Source organism: Strix aluco, chromosome 5 (assembly GCF_031877795.1).
Source record: "Strix aluco isolate bStrAlu1 chromosome 5, bStrAlu1.hap1, whole genome shotgun sequence".
NCBI classification, from domain to species: domain Eukaryota; kingdom Metazoa; phylum Chordata; class Aves; order Strigiformes; family Strigidae; genus Strix; species Strix aluco.
In genome coordinates, this window is record NC_133935.1 from 62964425 (window position 1) to 62989347 (window position 24923).

The following is a 24923-nucleotide window of genomic DNA, read 5'->3' on the forward strand; positions in this document are numbered from 1 at the left end:
GGCACCACTAACATGTTAATGAACTGTTGCAATTGACTTGACTTTTTTCACTGAGGATTTATATATATACTCTGGATGTTGATCATGTGATTTGTTTTGAATTAGCAAATACATCAGAACACATAGATGTTCCTTTATATGAATTCATGCTAATGTTGGTACAGATATTCACCTCGACACAGGCCTTCATTTATATTTAATTCATTTGCAACGAAGTCTAACTTTAATCTCAAATATATACAAAAAAAGTCATACAAACAGTTAAGAGATATGGTTTGGGTTATTTTATTCTTGGTTGTATCTACTCTTCCTTTTCTCAGCAATTCAACTATGTTTTGAAACTTATTTCTGGTTTTCTTTTTCATTGTTATATGCTACCACTTATTATGAAGTCTGTGTTTTCTCTCACGTTCATTCAGGTAATATTGCTAATGTTGGGAACGTGAATCCAGAAGGTTCATCTTTCCATGGAGAATATTAAAATGCCATGTGCCCTGAGTTGCCATATAGAAATTTTTGAAAAATATTCTATGGTTTCTGTTCCTTCCATTCATGTAGAAATATGTCTGCTATTGAATTGACAGGAATTCTTCTCAAGAAAATGCAAATTCTAAACAGAATGTTCCTTCTGACTTCAGGAAGAATCATGAAGGTAAGGAATCAGAATAAGTTCTTTTATACATGGTATGTTTTCCCTATTTGTTCTACTTCTGATAACATGTATGATTTAGATTACATTGGTTTGCTTTCCAGTTGGAAGGTCTTAGCTTAAGACCAAGAAAATTTCTTCCTTATCTGTGTAAGCTGTTCTGTTGAGCCCATGAGCAGTGTTCGTGAACCTAAAGCAAAGATCTCACACTTAAAAGTACACAGTATTTTTTATAATTAACACAATGAGAGTTCCTTCTCCTATAGGATTGTGAATCAGGCTTAGAGGAGAAAATTATTAATTGTTTCTGTTTATCTTTCAGTATTGCAGAATTCCAGTAAGACTAAAGAAAGACAATGCAGTTATGGTAAGTCAAGGTCTTTCTAGACCACTAAGGGGCAAGAAGAGAGATTACTTAAACAATTTTCTTGGGGTTTTCTGCATAACCTTTCAGTGAATGGAATGCCTGTGGTCTCTCATGTAAAAAGGATTTTTAAGTAGCAAGAATGTTTATGAATCATTCAATAATTGGGCTATTATGTTAAATAAGCTTCAAGCACAAAGTTAAACATTACTATGTGTGCATATTAATGTGCGTATTCCAGCACTCATTGATCCCTTGCTGCACTTCAGTAGACTTTTGCCCCTTATTTCCAAGAACTTTAGCATACATTTGTTCTTGTGGAATAACCTTTAAACTTGTGTGGTGTTTAATCAGCCTTGTATAAGGCCAGTCTTCAGCTCAGTGGTGGAGTTTTAAAGAGCTGCTTAAGAGATGAAGAGTTTTTCTAAAATATGTGCTTGTAGGAATATTTAATGTATATTTAAAGATATGTAAGGATTTAAAGTGTATTTGTCTTTGGTGGGAGCAATGCTTTCTTCTGCCTTCCTTATTGACACATTATCTGAGGGGTCACTTTATAAACGTGAAACAATTGCTCTGTGGTGGAAAGGCTTTTCTGCCCATTGAGCCTCATTTCCCCTCTGTTACTGATTTCATGGTGCCTCCAGGAACTATTTTGTGTCAGTCAGAGGCCAGAAATGCTCCTGGGCTGACTGACTGGCACCATTCTGATTGCATGACATTTTATTTTTAAAATACTGCAATTCATTTTACTTTGAAAATTTCTCTTCATTTTTAAACTAGTAGTGAGATAGCCTTTCTGGGTGAGGCATCTGATCTGGAGAAGTGTTCATATTCACCTGTAGGATTTTTTAAAATACCTTCTGTGTGTCAACTTATAATCCCCTACAAATCTAGCTCAAATTTTGCTCTTCCATTGGAATAACATTCTTTAAATTTTAATCCATTCAAGAGTGCTGAAATTGCCCTGCTTTGTTTCTCAAGGCAGATATTTTGAGGTAAAAAAAGCCCACATAGAACTGCTTACATCCTTTATGACCCTTTCAAGCCATGTTTTAAGCCACAAGATTTTTCACATATTACATGAAAGAGTTTCCTGGCTGGAGTATTTTCTGCTAGTTTTAAAAACATACTAAAGAAGCAAGTTTTGAATGTGTAATTATACTGTAAATCTGAATCCAATAGTTTGGATTAAAATATTTGTCAAAGTGGGTTGCCAGCAAATAATTATTCTCATGAGTCATTTGGCAAACACTACAAAAATAAAGGATACATTTGAGCAAATAGGATTTGATTGTGGAGATTTCATACACAGGGAAGGAGCTGGAATTTTTTGATTTAGGAATTTTAATAAAACCTTCTTCCAGCTGTACTGCAAATGACCCTATGGGTCTAGATATCTCCATGTGACTTGTTCTCATGAACAGTAAGAGTATGTCTAATTTATTTTGATTTTTATTGGCAATTACACATGTACATAAACCCTGTACACAGGCTGGTACCTAAGTAGGTTATGAATTTTGGCCTAACTCTTCTTTAAGTTTCGCTTAACCAACTGGAGACAGGATCTCCCAGACCTAATTCTTGCATTTTCAAAGGCTTACTTAGACTTTGAGTTTTGTGACTCTGATTGAAGTCGTTGGGCACTGAATGATTAAAATCCCTTCAGGGTCTCAAAATTTATCTCAAGTGCCAATACACACTCCATTAAGACCTTGAAGCAGGATTATCAGTCTTAGAGTGATCAGGCATTAAAAGTCTTGCCACTGTACATGTTATCAGTCTGCCAGAAGTTGCACGTTACTTAAAAATGTTCATACATTTCACAGTTTTTTCTTTGATGCCTTCTTGGAACAGATAAAGATACCCTATCTCATATCAGGCAGATCTTCACCAGTCCACAGCTGGACTTGAATCCTCAGTTTAACCCAAAGATCAGAGAATACTACGCAGAAGTCCCATTCGACATAGTGACAGTGAAGATAGGAGCAGAACCCTCTAACTGTCAATGCCAAGTACACCTTGATGAGAAGAAAGGGCCAAGGTATGAGTGACAAAACGTGAGTGTGAAAACCAAATGTGTCCTTAACATTGGAAATATGTCAGAATATTACAGAGTTATTTTGTGGTTCCAAAAACACAGAATGCCTATAGATTAGTCACAGGAAATTCAGAGGGATTTCAACACTCAGAAATTTGTATTTATTTGTCAATGTCCTGAAGGCAATAGTAATGTGTTCTCAAGCCATAATTAATACTAGCTTTATGAAGGGCACAGTTGCTAGCAACTCCCCCAGCTTCTCCAGTCACTGGCAACATCAAAGCTGGGTGGGAACAGACCATTATTACACTGCACACAGTAGACAGCAAAGAACTTGAGCTTTTGTATCCAGGCCTTGATTTTGCACTGTGGCCTAAGCTATTGCCCCACTGGGCTTGGTCCCTCAGCCAGCAGTCTGCCTGTGTGGGTCAGAGTAAGACAACTGGGATCAAAAGTAGAAATAAATTCAAGTTTACTCACTTAGAATAATCCAGTTTTGTCAGAATTATATTATAGGAGATTATCATAGAATCATTCAGGTTGGAAAAGACACTTAAGATCATCAAGTCCAACCATTAACCTAGCACTGCCAAGTCCACCACTAAACCATGTCCCTAAGCACCACATCTACACATCTTTTAAATACCTTCAGGGATGGGGACTCAACCACTTCCCTGGACAGCCTGTTCCAATGCTCAACAACACTTTCAGTGAAGTGAAGAAATTTTTCCTAATATCCAATTTAGACCTCCCCTGGTACAACTTGAGGCTGTTTCCTCTTGTCCTATCAATTCTTACTTGGGAGAAGAGAACCCACCTTTCTACAACCTCCTTTCAAGTAGTGGTAAAGAGCAATAAGGTCTCCCCTCAGCCTCCTTTTTTTCCAGGCTAAACAACCTCTGTTCCCTCAGCTACTCCTCTTAAGACTTGTGCTCTAGACCCTTCACCAACTTTGTTGTCCTTATTCGGACATGCTCCAGCACCTCAATGTCTTTCTTGTAGTGAGGGGCCCAAAAATGAACACAGTATTCAAAGTGTGGCCTCACCAGTACCAAGTACAGCGGAACAATCACTTCCCTAGTCCTGATGGCCACACTATTTCTGATACAAGCCAGGATGCCATTGGTCTTCTTGGCCACCTGGGCACACCACTGGCTCATATTCAGCTGGCTGTTGACCAACACCCCCAGGTTCTTTTCCTCCAGGCAGCTTTCCAGCCACTCTTCCCCAAGCCTGTAGCATTGCATGGGGTTGTTAAGACTCAAGTGCAGGACCCAGCACCTGGCCTTGTTGAACCTCATATAATTGACCTGGCCCATTGATCCAGCCTGTCCAGATCCCTCTGTGGAGCCTTCCTACTCTCAAGCCCAACTTGGTGTCATCTGCAAACTTACTGAGGGTGCACTCGATCCCCTCATCCAGATCACTGATAAAGATATTAAACAAAACTGGCTCCAGTACCAAGTCCTGGGGAACACCACTTGTGACCAGTCACCAACTATATTTAACTTCATTCACCACCACTCTTTGGGTCCAGCCATTCCTCCAGTTTTTTACCCAGCAAAACATATGCCTGTCCGATCATAAGCAGTCAGTTTCTCCAGGAGAATACTGTCGGAAACAGTGTCAAAGTCTTTTTATTAAAGTCCAGGTAAACAACATCCACAGCCTTTCCCCTCATCCACTAAGTGGGTCATGCTGTCATCAACAAGTCCCAGTTTATCTGATCTTTTAGAGAAGTATAAAGCTGGAGAATAAGGGAGAGACCAAAGTCATCACTAAACATCAGGCTTGAGCACTGACCTACAATCATCCACAATGTTTAATTGCTACTATGATCCCTGGCACAGTTTTGGCTTCTCCAACCAGCTCTCTCACAGACAGCAGCATGTGCCAGGGAAAATCCCAATAGGCATTTTGGGCATGACCTGGTTTTGGATGTTGGGAGGGACAAAAAGTGTTTATTTATCTGGGTCAGGTACCTCAGAACCAGAGAACTGACCTATTTACATGCTAGTCATTAGTGAGTGGATAGAAGAGAAATCAGGGACAATTATTTGCTTGGGAGGAAGAATCCTTAACCATTACAGAGCCAGCTTTGCTCCATGGCATGAGGTGCCTATGCAACACACCATCTTTTGAGTGACTGTGAAGCAGATGTTTTGACCTAGAATGTCTGGTAATAACCACTCTGTGCAGTTGTTACTGATCTAATGCCTAATGTGCTTCCTGTATTCTCAGTAAGAAATTAGCTTTGATTCATCATTTCAAAAGGAGCTCCCATAAAATTCTTCCATCCAACTTTTTAGTATTTTAATATTACCCACCCTGGCCATCAGCATGGATACAGGCAAAACACTTAAGAGATTTCTTCCTTGTAAAAGGAAAACAGAATAGCAATATGTCTTTTGCACTGAAAAGTAAAAGCCCTGGAAGTGCAGGTTCTGTGTGTTTCAGCTTTTCCCATTTCCCTGCCAAGGGAAGACGAGAACAGTCCAGTTTTGCTCCTGTCTGTCTGAGCAGTTTGTCTGGAACTCCATCACATTTGTCTAGTGGCCAATTTCAATGACTAGCTGACACCTCTGATATTTTTTGTCTCCCTGCTGACTTCACCATGAACTTGGACCTGCCAGGAATTATTACCCCTAGTGGCTTCATTCACAGATTTCATGTCAGAATTGTTGCCACTGAAGCTGTTTTCACTAAGTTTCACTGTCAGTATTTGTCTTCCTGAAAGAATGGTAAATTGTTAAAAATCTTATTTTACACTGATTTCATTTAAAATAATGTTAGAAATAGAAGTCTCAAGGAGCAAGTAAAGTTTACCTGCCATAGATAAAGCAGCGTAAATCTTTGTTTCTTTAGTGTTTATTCCACTTCTTTCCTTTTTTGCCTTGCAGCATTGCTAACTACCCCCTTGGCCTTGGATTGAACAAAGTCATCATTCTTGTAACAGATGATTCGCAGCCCATCCCTCCGGTTGTGAGCAGCTACAAAATCACAATTTATCGAGAGGACCGCCCTAGTCTGCCTTTATTTGATGACTATATGTTGTGTGGGTTTGTGCAGGTATTCTATCTATATTCTTTTGCTATACAAATTAATAGTGAATTTAACTAGCTTCTGTTCATCCAGTGGTATAAATTTGGGTGCATGGGCCAAAGCTGGTGTAGAGCCAGTTTTGATGAGATTAGAATCTGAGTTCTAAATGCTATAATTGTATGAAATACAGCATTTACACAATGTTTGGGATATAAAAAGTAAGTCCAGCATAAGTACCTATTACAGTTACCATGTATTTGAGAGCTCCAAGTTAATTAATCATTACTTTGGTCAGCCAAAACCCTACCTATCAGAGCACTGTTATTTGCTTGTGAGAAAACAGTCCCTCTGTTTGCAGTGGGCAGACTGCAGTTTTCATATCTATGACATCGGAGCCATGGAAATCCTTTTACCAGGAAAGATATTTATGATGATGGTGTGTTTATCAGTGTTCAAGACAAATGCTGATTTATGAATGAAAAGTATTTATTCTAGATCACCAACAAACACAATGGAAGAAACCCACTGAAGGAAGGGATGATTGTTACTTACATTGCATTTATCCGAATATAAGTTTGGGAATGCAAATAAATTACTTCTTACAAATAACAATACTTAGGAAGCAGTGGGTGTCTTGAATGAAAAAAGGACGAGAGTGTCTGATAGGGCTAAAGAAGAGCTGGGGAAGGGAAGCTCAGCCTGAATTAGACACAAAGTTGGAAGAAATATAATGAAAGAAATGAACAGTGAAGCTTTCAGTTAGTGAAACTATGGTAATAAAGATATTCTTCATAAGATAGAAAATCTGGGACACAGGCTGGAGCAGAGCTGTTTGAATTTCAAAGTTTGAGGACTAAATGTTGGTACTTGATATGGTGGGCAAAGATAAGCCAGTCAGTTCAAAGAGAGAAGTGACATGTAAATCATAATCAAGGGCAGCGCTGTGGGATTTTAGGTAGATTGGTGGGTTCGTTCTAAATATTAGAGCATTCAGGAGGAATATATTTAGTCACAATTAATTCAGCAATGAGGAATCAGGATTTTCAAAACTGTCATCCATGTTCATGTCAAATATCTAATCCTATCTTTATTTATCTTCTTTATGAAGTTATTTATATATCAATATATCATTTTCATAAAATTTATTTCCCTTCTCCAGTTTCTCTCTATATACTGCAGAAGAGGTTGGTAGACGAGGGTGGGAGAAGGCAAAGCATTTTATGTGATGGGACTGATCAAGAGGGATTTTTTTTTCTTGTGGAGAAATAAGCACTGGGGCTTAAAACAGGAGCCAAAGAGATTATAAATGTTGATAGCAAATTGTATGTTGACAATAATTATCTCAATCTGCAAACTGTCAGGGAAAATGTATGTAGTAGTCACAGCCTAATGACTGCTGATCTGAATACCTGATTATGGTTCTGTCTGGCCCTCTACTTATTATTTGTGTCTTCTCTTACACTTATCTTACAAGCTCAAAAGGTCAAGGACCATCTTTTTGCTCTTTGTACTGGCTCAGCATTAGATCTTGTAGTTGCTACAGTAAAACAAATAAGAAAAACACATACAATATCTAAGATTTCAGTTCAGGTGTGAATTAGTATGTAAAGGAGAGCAGCAATAAGTTGTGATGGAGTTATATTACTAGGAGAACACACTGGCTGGAAAGATGTGAGGAAAGCTCCTCTTGTTGCCCAATTTGGGGCATGTATCTGGGGGTAGGAACAGGAATTCAACCTCATATGCATCCTCCCACACTAGAGTTTACACTGTTGTTAATGTTTTATGATAGCATTTATGAGCTTGAGTATGAATCTTTGAAGCACTGTAAAGGCAAAAAGATCTAGAATGATAAAAATGAAAAGTGTTTTAGAAGTTTCTTTTGATTGAGCTTTGTTTTCTGCTCATATGTGAATAACTACTCTCTAATTAATATAATTGTTCATAGCTAGGGAGGTCTTCAGGAATTTAGAGTAAAAATGAGATGAAAAGCATTCTTGTGGTATCTAATGAGGGCTGTGAAGATACAGTATGAGAATCTAAAACATTTTTTTTAGATATGTTAAAGGCAAAATTATCAGAGACTGCATTTTAAAAACAAATGAAGGCTGGAGTTGTAGATAGAAATGGCATTCTAAAACACTCAAAAGCCTGCATTTTTTCCCCTTTTTCCCATTCGCTAGAACAGAATTTGTTGCCTTTTACTTAGAGTGATGTTTTTTATCGATACAAGACTCAGGTCTCAAATAGCATCATTACATTCTGCTTTTCATGCCAGAGAACATTATGCGCTCTTGCAGGGTGGGTTAATATGCCCTGATCAATGGCAGGAATGCTTTTTCTCTTAGTAACAAGACACCTGTTTTAGGAGCAAAAGGATAAACACAGCATGAACTGATGGAGTCTCCTTTGGACACTTGACTAGGCACAACTGGGATCACACATGGGGAGAGAAAGGTCACTGACAGTGGTGTGGTCTTTCTCACAGAAGGCTTCAGTTAAAATTCTAATCCAGCAACTTTTTTTCCTGACTTTCTTTTATGTTTAATCCCATTAGGATATTCAGGTTTCACTGCAAAATGATACTATAAGGAAGGTTACAATAAAAAGACAGAGTGTGGGATGTTGTTTCCAGTCTTCTAACAATTCTCATGCAGTTGAATAATCCTGGATTACTTTCAGGGCTATTGAATTAAGAAGTGTGTGGTTCCAAGCCTTGCAGCTCCTAAAAGGGGAAAAAATATTGTCCTCTCTACTTTTTGATAGCAGCTATAATATCCTCATTAAAACCAAATTAGTAGGGGATAAACTGTGGCATTGCCAGAGCACCTTCAGCAGCTTTGGTTGCCTTTCATTGTGTGTTCTTCATTCTGACAGTATAGCTTGGACTGCAAATGGAGAGTTTATTGGTTTGTGATTTAACTTTGTTTTGTGCAATTATTGACAATATTCAAATTAAGTGTCCTTGAGAGAAGTGGTGCCATTTCATTATCACCTGTGAAGCTGTGATACCAAGGTAGACAGAATGCAGAGCAAACAGCAAAAACCACTGAGCTCTTAAGACAGGACTATCAACATTACCCTCAAGTGAAAGATCCCAGACTACATACACACTGTCATAAAGGTAAAAATATTTTAGCTATTCTTACACTGCCCATTACCTTTAAAAGGCAAACAGATTTATCTATGCCTCACTTGAAATGTGTGGATGCTCCCTCTTTGATTGTTAATCTTTGCCTAGTTGCAATTATGGAAAGTAACTGGTGATGTGCTTAGGGAACTTTGAGACTGTGAACTTTTGTACCTATAGTGTCCTGCTGCCAGGTGTTTTGGGGTTTTTTGGTTTTGTTTTTTTTTTTTTTTTTAGTAATACAGTTATTTATTTGGTTTTACATTGTAAGTAATGGATAGCTAATATTATATTTTATAGCCCTAGTGTGTATCATTCTCTTTGACTATACATTTGCACAAAACATGAAAAGGTACTTTCCAGAATCAGTGCAGTGCAGTGGGCTGATGCTCTGGCTGTCCTACAGCTTTCTCAGGTCTGAGAGAATGGATTTACAAGAGAACAGTTTTTAAAACTTTCCTAAGTACTAGTATCTCTTATATTTTTATGAACCCTTTTACCATATTCATTTCTTAGAGTCCAGAGAGCATAAGAATTCCAACAGAGTTGGTAATGAGGTACTGGTATAGCATTGCTGGCTGTGTAACAACAAATGGCTGCAGTGCAGCTGGCAACAAGATGCCAGCAACAGGATGTTGATTCTTTTTCTGTCTATACACTTCCATTGATGAAAAGACAATTAAGACCTAGGCCTAATATAATAACTATATTTAACTTTATTACAGTCTTTGAGAGGGCTAGAGGTGCAAAAAACATTTAGAAAGGAAGAAGCCTTAAAGAAACCTCAAGTAATTTTTTTTGTTTGTTTTGTGAGATATGAGAATACTTTTATTTTTTTCAGCTCAAGTTATAAATTTCCCAATGAAAATAAAATAAATTTACTCCATTTAAAACTGTGTGCTATTACAGTTACAATGCCTTTCATACCAGACAGTACAAGTAAAAATTGTCAATTATAGAAACATGAATTAACTCTTTGCTTAGTGCTTTCATGTAAAGATTTCAAAGAACCTTACAAGTATTAAATAATATCCATAAAATAAAAAGAAAATAAAAGTTTAGGAGAGAAAAAAAGAACATGTCCTGTAGCAAGATAGGCTTGAAGCACGTTAGCCTCTTCTGTGTCTTCCATTAGCTGCATTAGATTCAGTGTGACTCCCATTACAAACCACGCATCTCTTCTGTCCTTAGGACATTGCGGATGCCATGTGCACGCATAGTCTTTGCAGTGCTTGTTGCAGCAACAGTTAAGCTTCTTCGCAGTCCTGGGTTTGAGTATCTTGCTTGAAAACACACAGAAAGTGGATCTCTGAAACTGAATATTCAGCCTAATTATATCAGCGACCAGACTATATCTTATTTGCAAAGTTAGCTTCTTCCCTTTTAGAGAATAAAAGCATTATAGGAGCAATCATGCATTGCATTCTTCAGTATTCTCAGATCTATAGCTGGTGAGAACTTTTTCAGTGGTTTTGAGTTTTCCAGAAAACAACAAAAACTGCCCCTAACATAAAAAAAATAGTTTGAGTTATTTTTTTTCTTTTTTTTTTTAAAGCTCTCTGATTATGGAAAAAAATAATAAAGGAAAGCAAATGCTTTCTTCAAAAGGAGATGTTTGATTCAGATAGGGTTATTTGATTAAAATTCAAAATTTATATTGACATAACTGTTAGGTTAGAGATTTTAGCTATTGTGCAGTCCAGACTGCTAACTGATTTCAAGAAGGGAGTGGCTGGGACAAGCAAAAAGACCACTCATTATTAGATCTGAAATACTCAAGCCTATACTTTAAATTTTCTCCAGAAACACTGGTGAGAGCATAGTATGACAGTCATTTTTTCCAGGAACAATGCCAACTTAAGCATCCCTTTCCCTGCCTGCAGCTACTCATGAACCAGATGGGAGAACTTTTTTGTTTTAAATGGACTAGTTTCTAGGATAAGGTTCCCAAGCTCTCGATGTGAACACAAGGGAAGGGGTAGGTGCAGGGTAAGGCAACTTTTGCTTTATTCATGAAAGTAATTCACATCAAGATTGGGTTTAAAGCTCCTGTGAGTGAATAGTTATAGCTGTGCAGAAAAAAGTAGAGACCTGGTTTTAAATGAGCTGGAGCTTCATGTTCAGAAATTGTAGAAGTGATTTATGGATAAAAACACATAAAACACTAGAAGTACATTTGCATTGCTATTAATCTATTAAATAAAGTGTAAACTATGTTCGTTTTTCAGTGCCTGCAACCCACTCACCAGGAAAGACAAAGCAGTGTTCACATAACCTTGAGGAGCAAATATGTAGCAAACTGAATACATTGTTAAACTAGAGGCATTTCAGATGAAAACCACAAAACGATTAGAGAGCTAGTACAGAGAGACTGCCACAAAAAGAAAGGTGAGGACTTATATCTTCAACTGCTGTATGTCAACATGTTGCAATTAATTTCAGGGGAGCAATTCCAAATTACACTGATGGAGTACCTGTCCTGACAGAAACATATGTCTAAATTCTCTTCCATTGTATATGCCAGGCAGTGTTACTGAGTGAATTCACTTGCATAGAACTGCTGAAATTTTTAGTAATTTTCCTAACATTCATGGTCAAACAACAGTTTAGGAAAACCTAAAACCTATCTGAAAGGGTTTTAAAGTATTTAAAGATCAAGGAACGTATAATTACCATTCACTGTAAGTAAAAGTGAACAAGCACCTAAAGCTAATAACACAACTTGGTGCTTCTAAAAAGTGTATTTATGAAGATATAGAAGGTAGAGGTGTAAATAATAAATACACTGGGCTAATTTTCAAGTAGAGGGTTAATTTCTGTATGTATCTCAGAACAAAATGTTTTGTAGAGTCAGCATATTCTGGCTTTGTCAATATCCATACCACTGGGGAGAGAAGGCTTGCCATGTTTTCTTAATTATAACAAAGACTTCTGTGATGATTTAAAACATTGCTCTGCAGATGACTCAGAGGAACAATTAACCATTGTGATGGATCTTCTTTACTTTTATGCTGTTCTCTGCTGAACTCCTTTAGGATCTCATCATCAGAGATGTGGCTGTTAGGCTGGTATCTTGATCAGTGGCCAGTATCAGCTGCTTTAAGGAAAGGTCCTCAAAAGCTCAACAGAGCATAGATTTGACCTTTGGGGGAATCAATGTAAAGCTTTGGGTTTTCTCTGGAAATCAAACACTCATTTTTTTCACCTACACCATTGACTTCATATGTAGTCAGCACTATCATCTGGTAATCATGGGTTCCCATAATCACTGTTCACTGTCAGACATCTGCCAGGCTCTGAACAGGCCATAGAGGGAAAATGGGCACATCTAGGGTATAAGGTGGGAAGAACCAGCAAAAGAATGGGTCTGGCTGTGCTTCTACTTAGGTGTCTCTTTCTCTAAGCATGGAGTGAAAATTTGCTTTACATTTTCATCTTGTGTCTCCAGTAGGCTGTACCTGACTAGGATCATCATGATACTTTCCAGCATCTTGGGGATGCCACATTACAGAGCCCAGACTTTGAGGCTCAAGTTTGTGTTGGGTCCAGCTGATGGGAGAAATGCATATAGTTTTCCAATTTACTGCATTTTACTTGTACTCCTGATTTTATATTACTTGTGCTTAGTCTTCCATATATAGCTAACTTTCCAGTTGAACATATGATGCAAGATTAATACCAGATAGACTCCAGGAAACACGTCCAGAAGTATCAGGCAGAGACTGAAGAGAGTGGATGTTTTCATGCAGCAGCTACATTTGTCATTATTACGATGCATTGTACATGGGAAATGGTGTGTTACCATCACTGATGGATAACTAGCCACCAGCGCTTTGAGACAATCCATGTGAATGCTGATACAGTGATTCAAAAATTTTAAGCCAATAATGACTGAGATGACACCAACAATCTAATTTTTTATGATCATTAGCCAGATGAAGTATTGGGTTGCTATAATTAGCCCCTGAAGGGATAGAATGTTTTAGGCAGCTTTCAGCCTTCATTTTTCCCATAGTCCCTTTCCTTGGGTAGCACTCTTGTAGTTAAGAATTTCTTAAATCAGGAATTATATCACTCTTCATCACCGCTGAGTTTATTGACACCAGCTAGTGTTGTTTGTAGCACCTCCTACCTCAGCAAAGGAAAATTCAGTACCCCCTCCTCTTCCTTTCCCTCTTCTGTATGTTTGAAGTTTAGCACAGTCTTACTAGGAACATCACACCATCCTAGACACTCAGCTAGGTGACTCCTAACTTGAATGATTATTTTGCTATTATGCTGCCATAGAAAAATGTAATTAGTATTATTATGTGAGGAACAAAACCATAAAAGATAAACCTCAATGACCTGGCAAAGCAATTCTCCTCTTCTGTGTGTTCAGGCTGTTCTTCCCCTTCATACAATTACTGATGTCATCCTATGGGCATGCATGACACATTAAAATACAGAAGATGAAGATCTGCCCGGGAACTAGCCAAGCAGAAACTCATCATCACATAACTAAAAATGTTAGGGAGTCAAATTATGACCTGTATGATTGCAGCTGGTGAACAAGATCCCACTGGTGCTGGTGTGGTGTATGATTGGACATTTCAGACTGGCAGATGCCTTGCAATACCTGCTCCCTAGGGTGCTGTAGGATGGGGAGATGCTGAGACAGATACAGTGCTGTGGATGCAGATTCTGTAAATACAGTGCTATCTCTGAGCCCATCAAGGACTGCTAGTGCAGACTGTACTAGACCCAGGTTTTTCTGATTCCTTGCCTTTAACCACAGGATTGAAATGTCTTTTTAAATAATAGCAGTGAACCATTGTGGGTGGCTGTGAAAGGAGACAGACAACAGTAAACACTGGGTAGGCAATTCAGCTCATGGGAGAACACTGTTCTCTGGAAAAGCTCATCAGAAAAGCTGTTTTTATATAATTCTTGTTAGCTATGGAATTTTTGTTTGTGTTAATTTATTAGGCAATCATCCCACTTATTTAGAATAGATTTTCATTTACGGTCTTTTTTTCCTCTTATTTTGGATGATTTCAATATAATACAGGCCCAGTAACACCGTTGGAATCAATTATCTTTTGCTAGAGAACTGGTAGCAGTAAATTCTGCAGAAAACTCCATGTAGCACAGACTTTTTTGTGCTTATTCTTGATTCCTCTCCCTGTCCTCCACAGTGATTCCTCCGTGCATTTCTGCATTGTGGCCCAGCTTGGGCAGGAAAGGTACAGCTTGATGGACTGATGGTTAGAGCCCTTTAGGGAAAAGAGGAAGGCACCTGCTTGAATCTCCTCAGCCTAAGGCAGGCAGTGGCAGCTCCTAGCATCCAGCCCTGAGCCGGGTGCTGCTGAGATGAACTCTGTGTACTCTACTAATGATATCACCTCATGAAGGCACCTGAGGTCTCTGGAGAGGAACAGATGATGTACTTGGGGTCTCCCAGTCACCCTCTAACAACTGCTGTTTTCCCTTAATTCCACAGGGAATGTAGCTTAGTCATCTCAATCACCATGGTGGGCCAAACTCTTGCTTTCAGGCTTTGCATTGTCTACATTAACTGTGCTAAATTAGTGAGTCAGAGTGTAGCCCATATTTTTTCCATGCTTCCATTTCTAACTGTGCAATATCAGGGTATAAGCATTAACTCCCGAGTAAAGTGTAAAGCCTTACAAGACTTTGGGTGAGCCACATAAGTATGAGAACTGCAAAGTATGAGTTAAGCAGTTCTTTATGAGCTCCAGAAAGTCCAATGACACATTTAAAAGTACAATAATAGAAAAGGGTAGGGAGGAAGAAAAAGTCACCCAAGGTTTCTGAAGCCTTACTGAAATATTTAGCTTGTTTTGGGTAAATAGCTGTGTCAGTGTTTGCATTCTGTCAATGTACCTGATTCATGGAGAGAAAGTTACCTATTTAGAAATAACTTGCACTGTATGACAGCACACAAAGTGTTACAACCATGATCAGACTGCTTTATGTCGCAGACATATCAGTACATGCATATAAGCAAAGTATTTGCAAAACATATGTTGCACATGGATCTGGTGTTTTTTATAAATGGTCATTGCAGTTTGTACTGGAGCAAAAGTTATGAGGTTAAACTTCAGTAGCTTGTCTTTCTGTCACGGTCATAGACATATCATGAGGGGTGCATGGTGAAACTGTCTAGAGCCAAGTTTAGGGAACACAAAAGTTCATATTTTAGTGCACAGTTGTGCAAGTACACCTCAACTCTCCCAGTTCTGAGACTCTCCAAGTAGACTGTCATTTGGATTTAGTAACCACTTCTGTACCCATTTTTGTGATGTATATAATAGTAAAAGAAGAGAAAAATATCCTTAATCCAAGATCTTTGAACAGGGAAAAGACTCCCATGGACTTTAGTGTACTTTGGATGTGACCTAACTAGACTTATTTTGCTAACATGAGTCTGCAGAAAAGAAAGTATGCCTACTATTGCACTCCAGAAATAATAGCTATGCTTTGATCCATCTCAGCTTTTGATGCTAGTGAGAATTATTGGTGACATTTTGCCATTAGAAAGCTGTAATATGAAGTAGAGTGTATAGGTTGTTAAGATGATATAAGGAGAAGACTAATGAGTCATAGTAATGGCTCCATAACTCTTCATAGTCATTTGTCCAGTCTTTTAATGATACTCTTATAATTCTGATTTGGTAAAATAAAAGCAAAAAGGGTAGTTCTGCAAGTCAGACATATGGTACAATAGAACAATGGAGATTGAAGTGATTTATTGCTGCACTGCCTAAAGGCTATCACCTCTTCTGGCTATATGATCAAAATGAAAATTTGAAATTCAGATTGTTTTCTCTGTGCATTATGTTGGTAAAGAGGATGTGACATGACTGAAATCCTGCTGTGGGTTTCATGATCTGGCATAGAGGTTTGACCATTTTTATTTTCATTGAAAGAGCCAAGGATACTATGGCACCAAGAATGAGTAAATTACTCAGGCTGCTACATGAAAGCCGGGAAATGGGATAATCCCGTATCCCAGTGAATACTTGAAACAAAACTGAGACCTAAAGGTTTTGTCATAATATGGGATAGTCCTTGCATTCTGGGCTTGTCCCAGATAAAGTGGAATATTCAGTCACCCTTATTAGAAGCTTGAGAAATGGGGTCCTTCATGGACAAAAATTATAGACGTATTTAACCTAATTCATGTCTCTCCCTAGCATCAGTCAGAGAAGTTGTACCTAGGTCACAGAGCCAGAGCCATTTCATAGTTTCATCTATGAAAACTAGAGGAAAGTCAGAATCCAATTTCCTTTCTCAAAGTTCAAGAAACAAACAAGGAAATCGGTGTTCTTGATTATTTTACTTTGCTTCCTCAGTAGTTTCTTCTTGTAGAATGTTCTTATTTGAGATCCAAAATAGAAAGTTGTTTAACTTCTTATTTGGTTAGTCAGATTCTTCTCTGTATGAAGTTATAAATACATGAAACAGTTTTTACTGTTTTTAAAGAGTGCTGGTGCTGGCCTAAGTTACATCTAAGTAAGATAGTGAATACTTATTGCGTGGTTAATCATAGTTTAATTGGTCTGATGTTGTGTTTATTTAACAACTTGATAAAAAGCAGTAAAATGAATCGTTGAGAAGTGTTTACTATGCAAGACAAGCCTAACACCTGAAGGACAAGCTTTTGCCAGAGTCAGGAAGCCAGTCCTCCACTGCTCTTGTTCCTTTTGGAGTCAAGGCAAATATAAAACACAACTACCAATATAAGACAAAGAAGAGACTCAGATTTGATACACTTTGTAATTATCTTCACTGAGAAAATCAGGTTCACAGTATGTATCCATTGCAATTTCTGTAGCTGTAAAATTGTCTGTATCCTACAGAGATCTGTTATTCTCTTTACCTAGACCTCTACAGTTTGTGTTTCAAAGCTGAAATCCAGGGCATTCATTATTGACAGTTCAATTACTGTATTCTTTTCAGTTCACCTCATACACTGCTCTCAAATTCATCAGAAAATGTGAAATAGCCTGTTGAATTTTCCCCTTGATGATACCACAATAGATGTGAAAGAAGAGCCTTCAGCATGAGGCTTCCTCAGTGTTAACAGATCATGAAAATTGGCAACAACTGTTGTGCCGAGTATCATAATCTGCAAGAGGAGGGCCAGCAATTCCACAATGATGAGAAGAGAGTGCTTGGTGTTTGAGCTGTGGTCACATTTGCCTTTCAAGTCATTTGGGCCTCCATAACACACTTTGTGGGAGAAGAAAGCTAATGCAGCTGCCTTTGCTAATCAGTCAGTATGACCCAGCCCCTCAGGGAGGCAGGCAAAGGCAGATACATACTGAGACACACAATCCTTGCTGATTAACAGTGAAAGCTGGTAAAGTTACTCTCTAAGCCTGTCTGGCCCATCAGCTCCAGAAATGTAATTTAGATGATTATCTACATGCCCATTAAACCTTGTGACCCATCACTATTCTGTTTGAAGTTTGCCTGCTTAAACTTGCTAATAGGAAGAACAGAAGGATTAACTCAGAGGTCATGAAATAAGAGCAGCAAAGAAGATGACAAAAGAGCAGAGGAAAACTTCCTACTGCATGTATTTGGTAAGGAGGAAGAACTAGAGTACCACGATCATCTCAGCAGATACTGTTACTTTATGGAGCAAGCGAGCCATCTGGAATTCAGGCCATTTAATACTGTGTGTGCTTTCAACTTATTTTGTTTAACTGCAAAAATAAAATGTGCTACCTGTGTGATAAATGTTGTCAAGTTAGGTGTTTACAGAACACAATGCAACATATCGTAAAAGAGCATGGAACAATTGATGTATAAGTGTTTCTGATTTTACTCAGGGTTATGGTGTGTAGATACAAACAAGGAAGCACTTAATTTAAATCAGTCACATCAGAGTAGTCACAGTCAGGTCAGAATCAAGGCCAGCCTTGTTCCTGTTAGGGTAAGAACCTCCAGCCATTACAGGGGCTTGTGAACTTAAAGATTATCAATGAAAAGCTTACACGGTGAATCTGTTCTTTAATTAGTCAAATTGTAATAAATATAAATATTTATAATGACCTGCATAAATTAGTCACAGGATGTTGCAATAAAAATAGTGAGTGGTTAAAACTAAATTTGTAGAGAAAAGATGAGATTCATTGCAGAAAACAGAATGGAATACATGAGTACCTCAGAAGGGATATCCCGGGAGTCTGACTATTTACTGGAAGAAAATGAGCTTTAAATGGAGTCTGAAGGTCATTCACCTATTGTGCATATACTACTACCCTTGGAATGAAGGACACAGTCAACCTACTTGCTGAAAAAACATTGGTTGGGGGCACATTTCACAGCATTTCAAAGGCAGTAAAACCATTTCACTAGTGTTATGTCTGGATCCCTAGGTTTTACAGTATGAGATCTCTTTATAAAGAATTATTGTGGTCTACTTTGCAATACTTTTAATACATTAATTTATTTATATGATTATTGTTGATATAGATATGATTAAGTATTTTTTTTTCTCATTTTATTGTGTTGAATCAAGCATATTTTCCATCTGGAGGCTCTATACATCTCAGACTCCTTTCATTTACATGCACAACTCTGTATGAGAGAGAGCAATATACTAGTGAGGAGAAAATAGAACAGTATTCAGTGCTGGGGCAATTCATTCTAGAACTCGAGACTTATTTTTTTCAGTGTTTTTAGCAAATCTTTTTGTGGCTGATACTGGAAACTCAGATACTTGCTGCTCTGAAGCTGATGCCTGTGCTTTGTAATAAAATGCATCAGTTTTAAAATTGCACTGTAAACATCACACTGATGCTGCCTTGCACCTTATTCTGGTTAAAAGTATTCAACATTAGTGTCAACCACAGTTGGGATCTTCAGTCTGAAACTGTTAGCCTTCATGTGTTGACCACACTGGCACTGGTTCTCACCTTGGAAAATGTATTTTTCCAAAAGTTTTAGGAAAGAAACAAACTTCTATTGCTGATTCTGAGTCTTCCATTGAGTGGCATGTGCTCAGCTGCTTGCAACCAGACTGCTTCAGAGGACAGAAGTTATTCATAAATCTCATTCCATTGGTGTTGTCTGAAAAATGGGCTGGGAAGCCTTGTAGAAAACAGATCAAAGGCTTCTGGAGTTTATTTAAGAAGGACCAGTTGTGAGTGGCTTAATGTCTGAATGTGGCATGAAAAATGAAACAGCCATGAAAACAAGCCACCATACACAGAAGTCCTCTGGGCTTCAGCAAAGAATTTGAGTAATATGTGGTACAGGTGGGCTGATGTCTCACCCTGTCATCCTGTTATTCCTTTGCCTCTAAATGAGGATTGCCCCTCTGCATAACCCTCTGAAAAAGGGGAAAATTTATTCTCAAAGAGATTGCAGAATAGAGCCTTCACTTACACACAGTGAAGTGCCTGCTGAAGATGTGCCGTGTTCTCTAGGTCATTTGGTTTAAAGAGTCCGTGAATCTGTGTAATTCACTTAACCTGTGGCCAGTGTTCTAGCTAGCATTTTTACTTTGAGAGTTTCTCAAAATGAATCACATCCTTTGGTGTATCCCTGTTCCAGGTGTGAGAAACTGGCTTATTTTTCATCAGAATTATCTTTTTTATTTATGCCTACCCCTCCTATGTCCTGCAGGGTGCCTTGATTTATGAAATATTTGGAGACAGCTGCAACATCCCTCAGTTCTTACCAGTGATAGGTTGGAATACAAATAGTGCCTGTGCTTTCCTATGGCACCATTGTTGTTATGTTTTAAGGATTTCTTTTCTATTCGTTTTTGTCCCATTATTTTCTTCTTCCCTCAGACATTCCCCATATGACAATGTTTTCGGCATGGATGGCAAGTACAACAGCAAAAAAAAAAAAAAATCTTAGAAGAACCCCAAAAGGGGTTAAAATTTTAAAAGAAGTGGCTATCCTGGTATCTCAAGGTAGAGCTTACTCCTTAGTCAGCTCTTTGTTTATTGACCTCAACGGGATACAGAGGCACAAGCCCTTCCCTGGCCATATTATGCTCTGCTGGGAGAAGGGTTTAGGACTGCTTCAGATCACTCAGACCTCTTAGCCTGAGTTCCTCCAAGGAAAGGAGTTGCTTCAGCAGGGAAGTTCCCAACTATTGCTTCTTTAGCAATGAAATCACTTTAGAAAATGATCGAGGAACCTACTATGAACTGCTATGTGAAAAGGATCCAAAGAGAAAGGAAACAAGGATCAGTTACCTCAATATGCACTTCCTGACACATCAGAAACACAGTATTACATCTCACACCAAGCTGCTGATCCCAAAGAGACCGGGACTGTGCATACTTGTCAGTTCTGTGTAAGTGCTTTGTATGCTGAATATAATTTTTACATCTTAATGCATTCAAGTGGCACTAGATACCTGTGTTTCAGTACCTGTACCAAATCCTGAACGTTTTTGGCTGGTCTTCTGATTGGTTAAGGTAATTCCCATACCTGTTGTTTCTATGTGAATTTATTCTATGAAGTACATTGTCACAACTCAATAGCCTTCTGATATCTGCCTCCATTGTGCTATGTCTTTCCTGGTCCAACAGCCTAGTGTTGTTCATGGTATTAAGCTCCAGATAAAAATTAAAAAAGGGGTTGAAAAAAATTTGCTTGAGGATTTATCTTCTTCTAATTAAAATAAAAACATTCCTAAGTAAAATTACTATGTAGTTTGCCATAATAACATTATCAAGAGATGCAATGCTTGAGAGAAAGGTTGCACACAATTTTTGTATAGTAGTTGCTGCTGCTTTTTTTTTTTTTTTTTTGAGACAGACATTCGACGGTTCAGAATTTTATTGTGAGAGAGGGTGGATGTGATGGAAATTGGTTATGATGTTATCAAAAATGTCTAAGAGCTGCCAAGTAAATTCTAGGCAAAGGAAACGTTAATAGAATGCAGGACCTGAACAACAATATGGTGACAGCAAAAAGACACAGAAAATACTTGAGGAGAGCTCTAATCCCAGTGACGAGGTCTCAGAGGGAAAACATGAAGATTTAGTGCATTTTTCTGCAAAGAGGTATACATGCTTAACTTCACACACTGTGGACATTTCCACTGAAGTCAGTGGGATAACTTGTTCTGAATAATACCATATGTCTCCATCTTTGCAGGCCCAAAGTCTTAAGTAGAATTTATTATGTTTGGGATGTGTATAATTATATCCATGTTCACATTTGTCCAGTGCTAAAATAAGACAGTCAGTACTTATTTATTCCTAAAACAGAAACATAATTGTAGTACCTATTAATGCTCATTACTTGTTTTCTAATTCTTTGCTCTTTTTCATGATGACATGCTTTGATATTTATGAGAAATAACCCTGTTCTTTAGATAGAAAAAAAATAAATGCTCTATTTCAATTTTATATGAATTATTACATTAGTAATTCAGAGAAGCAGATTCATTGATTACACAGAGCTGTTGATAAATATCAAGGAGTTGCTTATACATATATGGGGCCTGAATTCTCTCTTCTGAACTAGTTGTATGCTGGGATTTCCTGAAATCTTTACAAACTGATGGAACATAATAATCTGCTAGAATAAGCAGAACAATGAAAGAATATATCCTCTTACACTTTCTTTTTTTTTTTGTCTTTTTGTCTTTCTGTCTTTCTTTGTGTCTGTATGTCCATCAGTAACTTTGGTCACTTTGTTTGGGCAAATGTTTGTGGAAAATGTCTGTTAGGTCCACCATTAATCTCCCTTTCACAATTAAAAAAATGCTAGTCTTCATTGGCTGGTAAAGTAATAAAGTTTCAGCAAATGTTTTGGGGGAAAACAGATCAAAGACATGTAATTTCAGAAAGTACCTCTGGTGGATTTACAGTGTGTGTCCTTAATTCCCACTGGGCCAGAGTCTTGGTAAGTAGGACAAGTAATCAAAGGAGAGAGAGGAAATTGAATTTGTATGTTTTGTGCTGGAGTGACTGAGCTTTTATCGCACAAGCATACTTGGATAACTATTCAGACCTCAGGTTGTGAATAACTTTTCCACTCATTTATGAACAGCGTAAAAAAGTACTCAACCAGCTATAGTTACTTTGCATGTACCTTTAAATTTTCTTCCTAAAATTGTTTTACCAGCAGTATTAAATCAAATGCTTTCAAGTATTCCGTAGCTGTCTTACTCAAGACAAAAAACTATATTCAATGAAAGCTTTACCTGATCAAGTGGTACTTGAAGCATCTTTTATTTTTAACAGTAAAATGCCTTAAAATAGTACGCAGTGAACATTAGATATTTTGGCAAATATGCTTTTATGTTCTTCCTTGCCTAAGGTCATTGGTCAACAGAGCTTTCACTTGTCAGAAATCTGCAAGATACTCATTTTTGTTATCAAATCAACCACTCCTCTTACTGTTCCTTTTTGTTTGCAGTTAAATATTTTGAGTTTCCCCCCTGCCAAACCTTTGTATTCTTTGTACTGCATGAATTGACAAGTCTAACCTAGGAGTAAACACAACACCTGGAATCCTCTAGCTGATTGTGCAATGAGAGCAAAGGCTAAACTGAGGTCTTCATGAGGATCTGGAAATCCCACAATAGAATTTGAGAAAAAATATGCAGCAAGAATTCTGTATTTTTAGTTGATCTTAGGAAAACATCAAAAAAGTGCAGATACACGATGTAGGACTGTCTTTTAATCTTCACATTAAAACTTAGGACATGAGTTTTCCATTCTTTAAAGGATGGAGAACGATTTAGAGGGGGGGGGTTTAAGCTAAAATTCAAATCTTGTGGCTAAAAACTTGAAATCTAAAAGAAAGCTATATGCAGGGCCAGTCATGAGCAGAGTCCCTGCCTATGGATGTACAAGATAGATCACTGCAGTATGCGTACTCTATACCACTAAACAAATGGCAGGAACATATGACTGAAGAATTTATTTGTGTTTCAGTAACCTTGAGATCAAAATACTCTAGATGGGTTACACTGACCAAAGGAAAGTACTACAGTTGTCTCTATAAGCAGCAAATTCACTGAACAGAATAGCCATGTGAGAACATCTACAGCAGTAGATGTCAGTCCCTGGCAGGTGCACTTACACTGGTATTTCAGTATTTTATTTCTGGTATTCAAAGCTTCTTGACTGTGATAACCTCTGCCACTGTTGCTCCCTATTCATTTGTGCATTCACACTTCCACTGTGATATTTTGACTGCTACAGAGGGTTGGAGAGACTAAAGCTCATCTTTAGAGCAAATCTAACAAAATAAAATTAATAACAGTAGAAGATTATGTTACTGTGTTTCTCCTGTCTGAAGTTTTATAGGTCTTTGATTGTCTCTTCTCTTTCTCCCTACTTTTTACTTTCAAATTTTTCACTTTTCTCATTTCCTTTGAACATTCTGCTGTATCTTGTTGTATATTGTATATAATGTATATAGGTTGAGGGAATGAGGTTGCAATTTGTTCTGAATGAGCTGATGCTCCCAGTCATCCACCTTCCCTTAGGGAGCAAGTACAACGTTCGTCAGGTCAGTCATCAGCAAAGTTCACACAGAGGTTTCACTCTCACAAACCTTCCAGTTCCCCAGTTGTAAAAGGAAAGTAGATGTCAGGAAAACTTTCAAACTTGCAAATAAATTGGGTATGTCCTAAGCAGAACTGGAAGATGAGTACAAAAGACTGTAAGGTCATCTAGGTCAGGTGGTGAAGCCCAGAATAGAGTGAACACCTGCACTGATGTCCTTCTCCCCTGGTTGCAAACAGGGTTACTACACTCTTAAATATTACACCAAATCACTGAGCATTTTAGGGGCTGTTGATGAACCGCATACCAAGGACTTTGAGAGCCAGGATGTAAGGACACGGTCTGTGAATTCTTGGCTGGGCAGATACATTAGTTGTCCAGTTCACCGGATGGTGCAGAAAGTACTTGGACAGAGGAAGCTGTTCTCCTTCCTTGCACTCAAGCCCAAGGAGGGCTTCTCCATGCTTTGTTTGGCAGGGTGCTAAGACCTGACATTTTGACCAGGCCCCCTCTGTCCTGACAAAGATACAGAAAATGCACCATAAGCTTTTAGATATAGGCAATTCCCAGTATTGTTTACTTTCACATACAGGCAGAGAGCAGCTGGTGTTATAAGGCAATGCTATCTGCCAAAAGACCTTTAAGAGGAAAATATAAAAGACGTCTGTGTTGAAGGCACCAGCTAAACAGCAAGCAAAGCATTGTAGATCACAGTGGGAGAAACTTGCATTATGAATTGCTAATAGCAGTTCTTAACTTGCAGTAGGCAGGATAAAATGACCCATTTTTTTTTGTTTGGAAAGAGTTTGTGCAGAGGGATGAGAGCATGTTTGGCCCACAGAACCCCAACCCTCTTCAGTCCCTTTGAAACATACACTTTTGCTTGTACTGATTTCAATTATGCACTCAGCTTTGTGCACACATTACAGGGAGATTTGTGCACAGAACCAGGATGCGTTTTCAAGACCAATAATAAACATCCAGAAGTCTTTTGGAGATATGTGTGATGACTAACACACATTCCAAATGACACGAAGGCAAATTCAGACTGAGACATGGGGCCTTGAAGTTTCCAGCAGAGACACTAAACTGCATTAAATTCTTGCATGTCAATGAAGGGAAAGTGTTAGGAGGATGGTAACACAGGAGACACTTGGCACAGTTTATTGTCTTTATCTTATTCTATTCATATA

General features: G+C 38.1%; 1 protein-coding gene across 3 annotated transcripts in view; it reads left to right on the forward strand.

Annotated features, from left to right (window-relative positions):
* CPED1 (cadherin like and PC-esterase domain containing 1) overlaps window positions 1–24923 on the forward strand; it is a 153853-nt gene that overhangs the window by 76835 nt on the left and 52095 nt on the right. For all 3 annotated transcript variants that reach the window (XM_074827582.1, XM_074827584.1, XM_074827583.1), the window contains 4 exons: window positions 585–652; window positions 972–1016; window positions 2871–3057; window positions 5955–6123. In XM_074827582.1, coding sequence (XP_074683683.1) covers window positions 585–652; window positions 972–1016; window positions 2871–3057; window positions 5955–6123 — 469 coding nt within the window. The remainder of the gene's footprint in view (window positions 1–584; window positions 653–971; window positions 1017–2870; window positions 3058–5954; window positions 6124–24923) is intronic.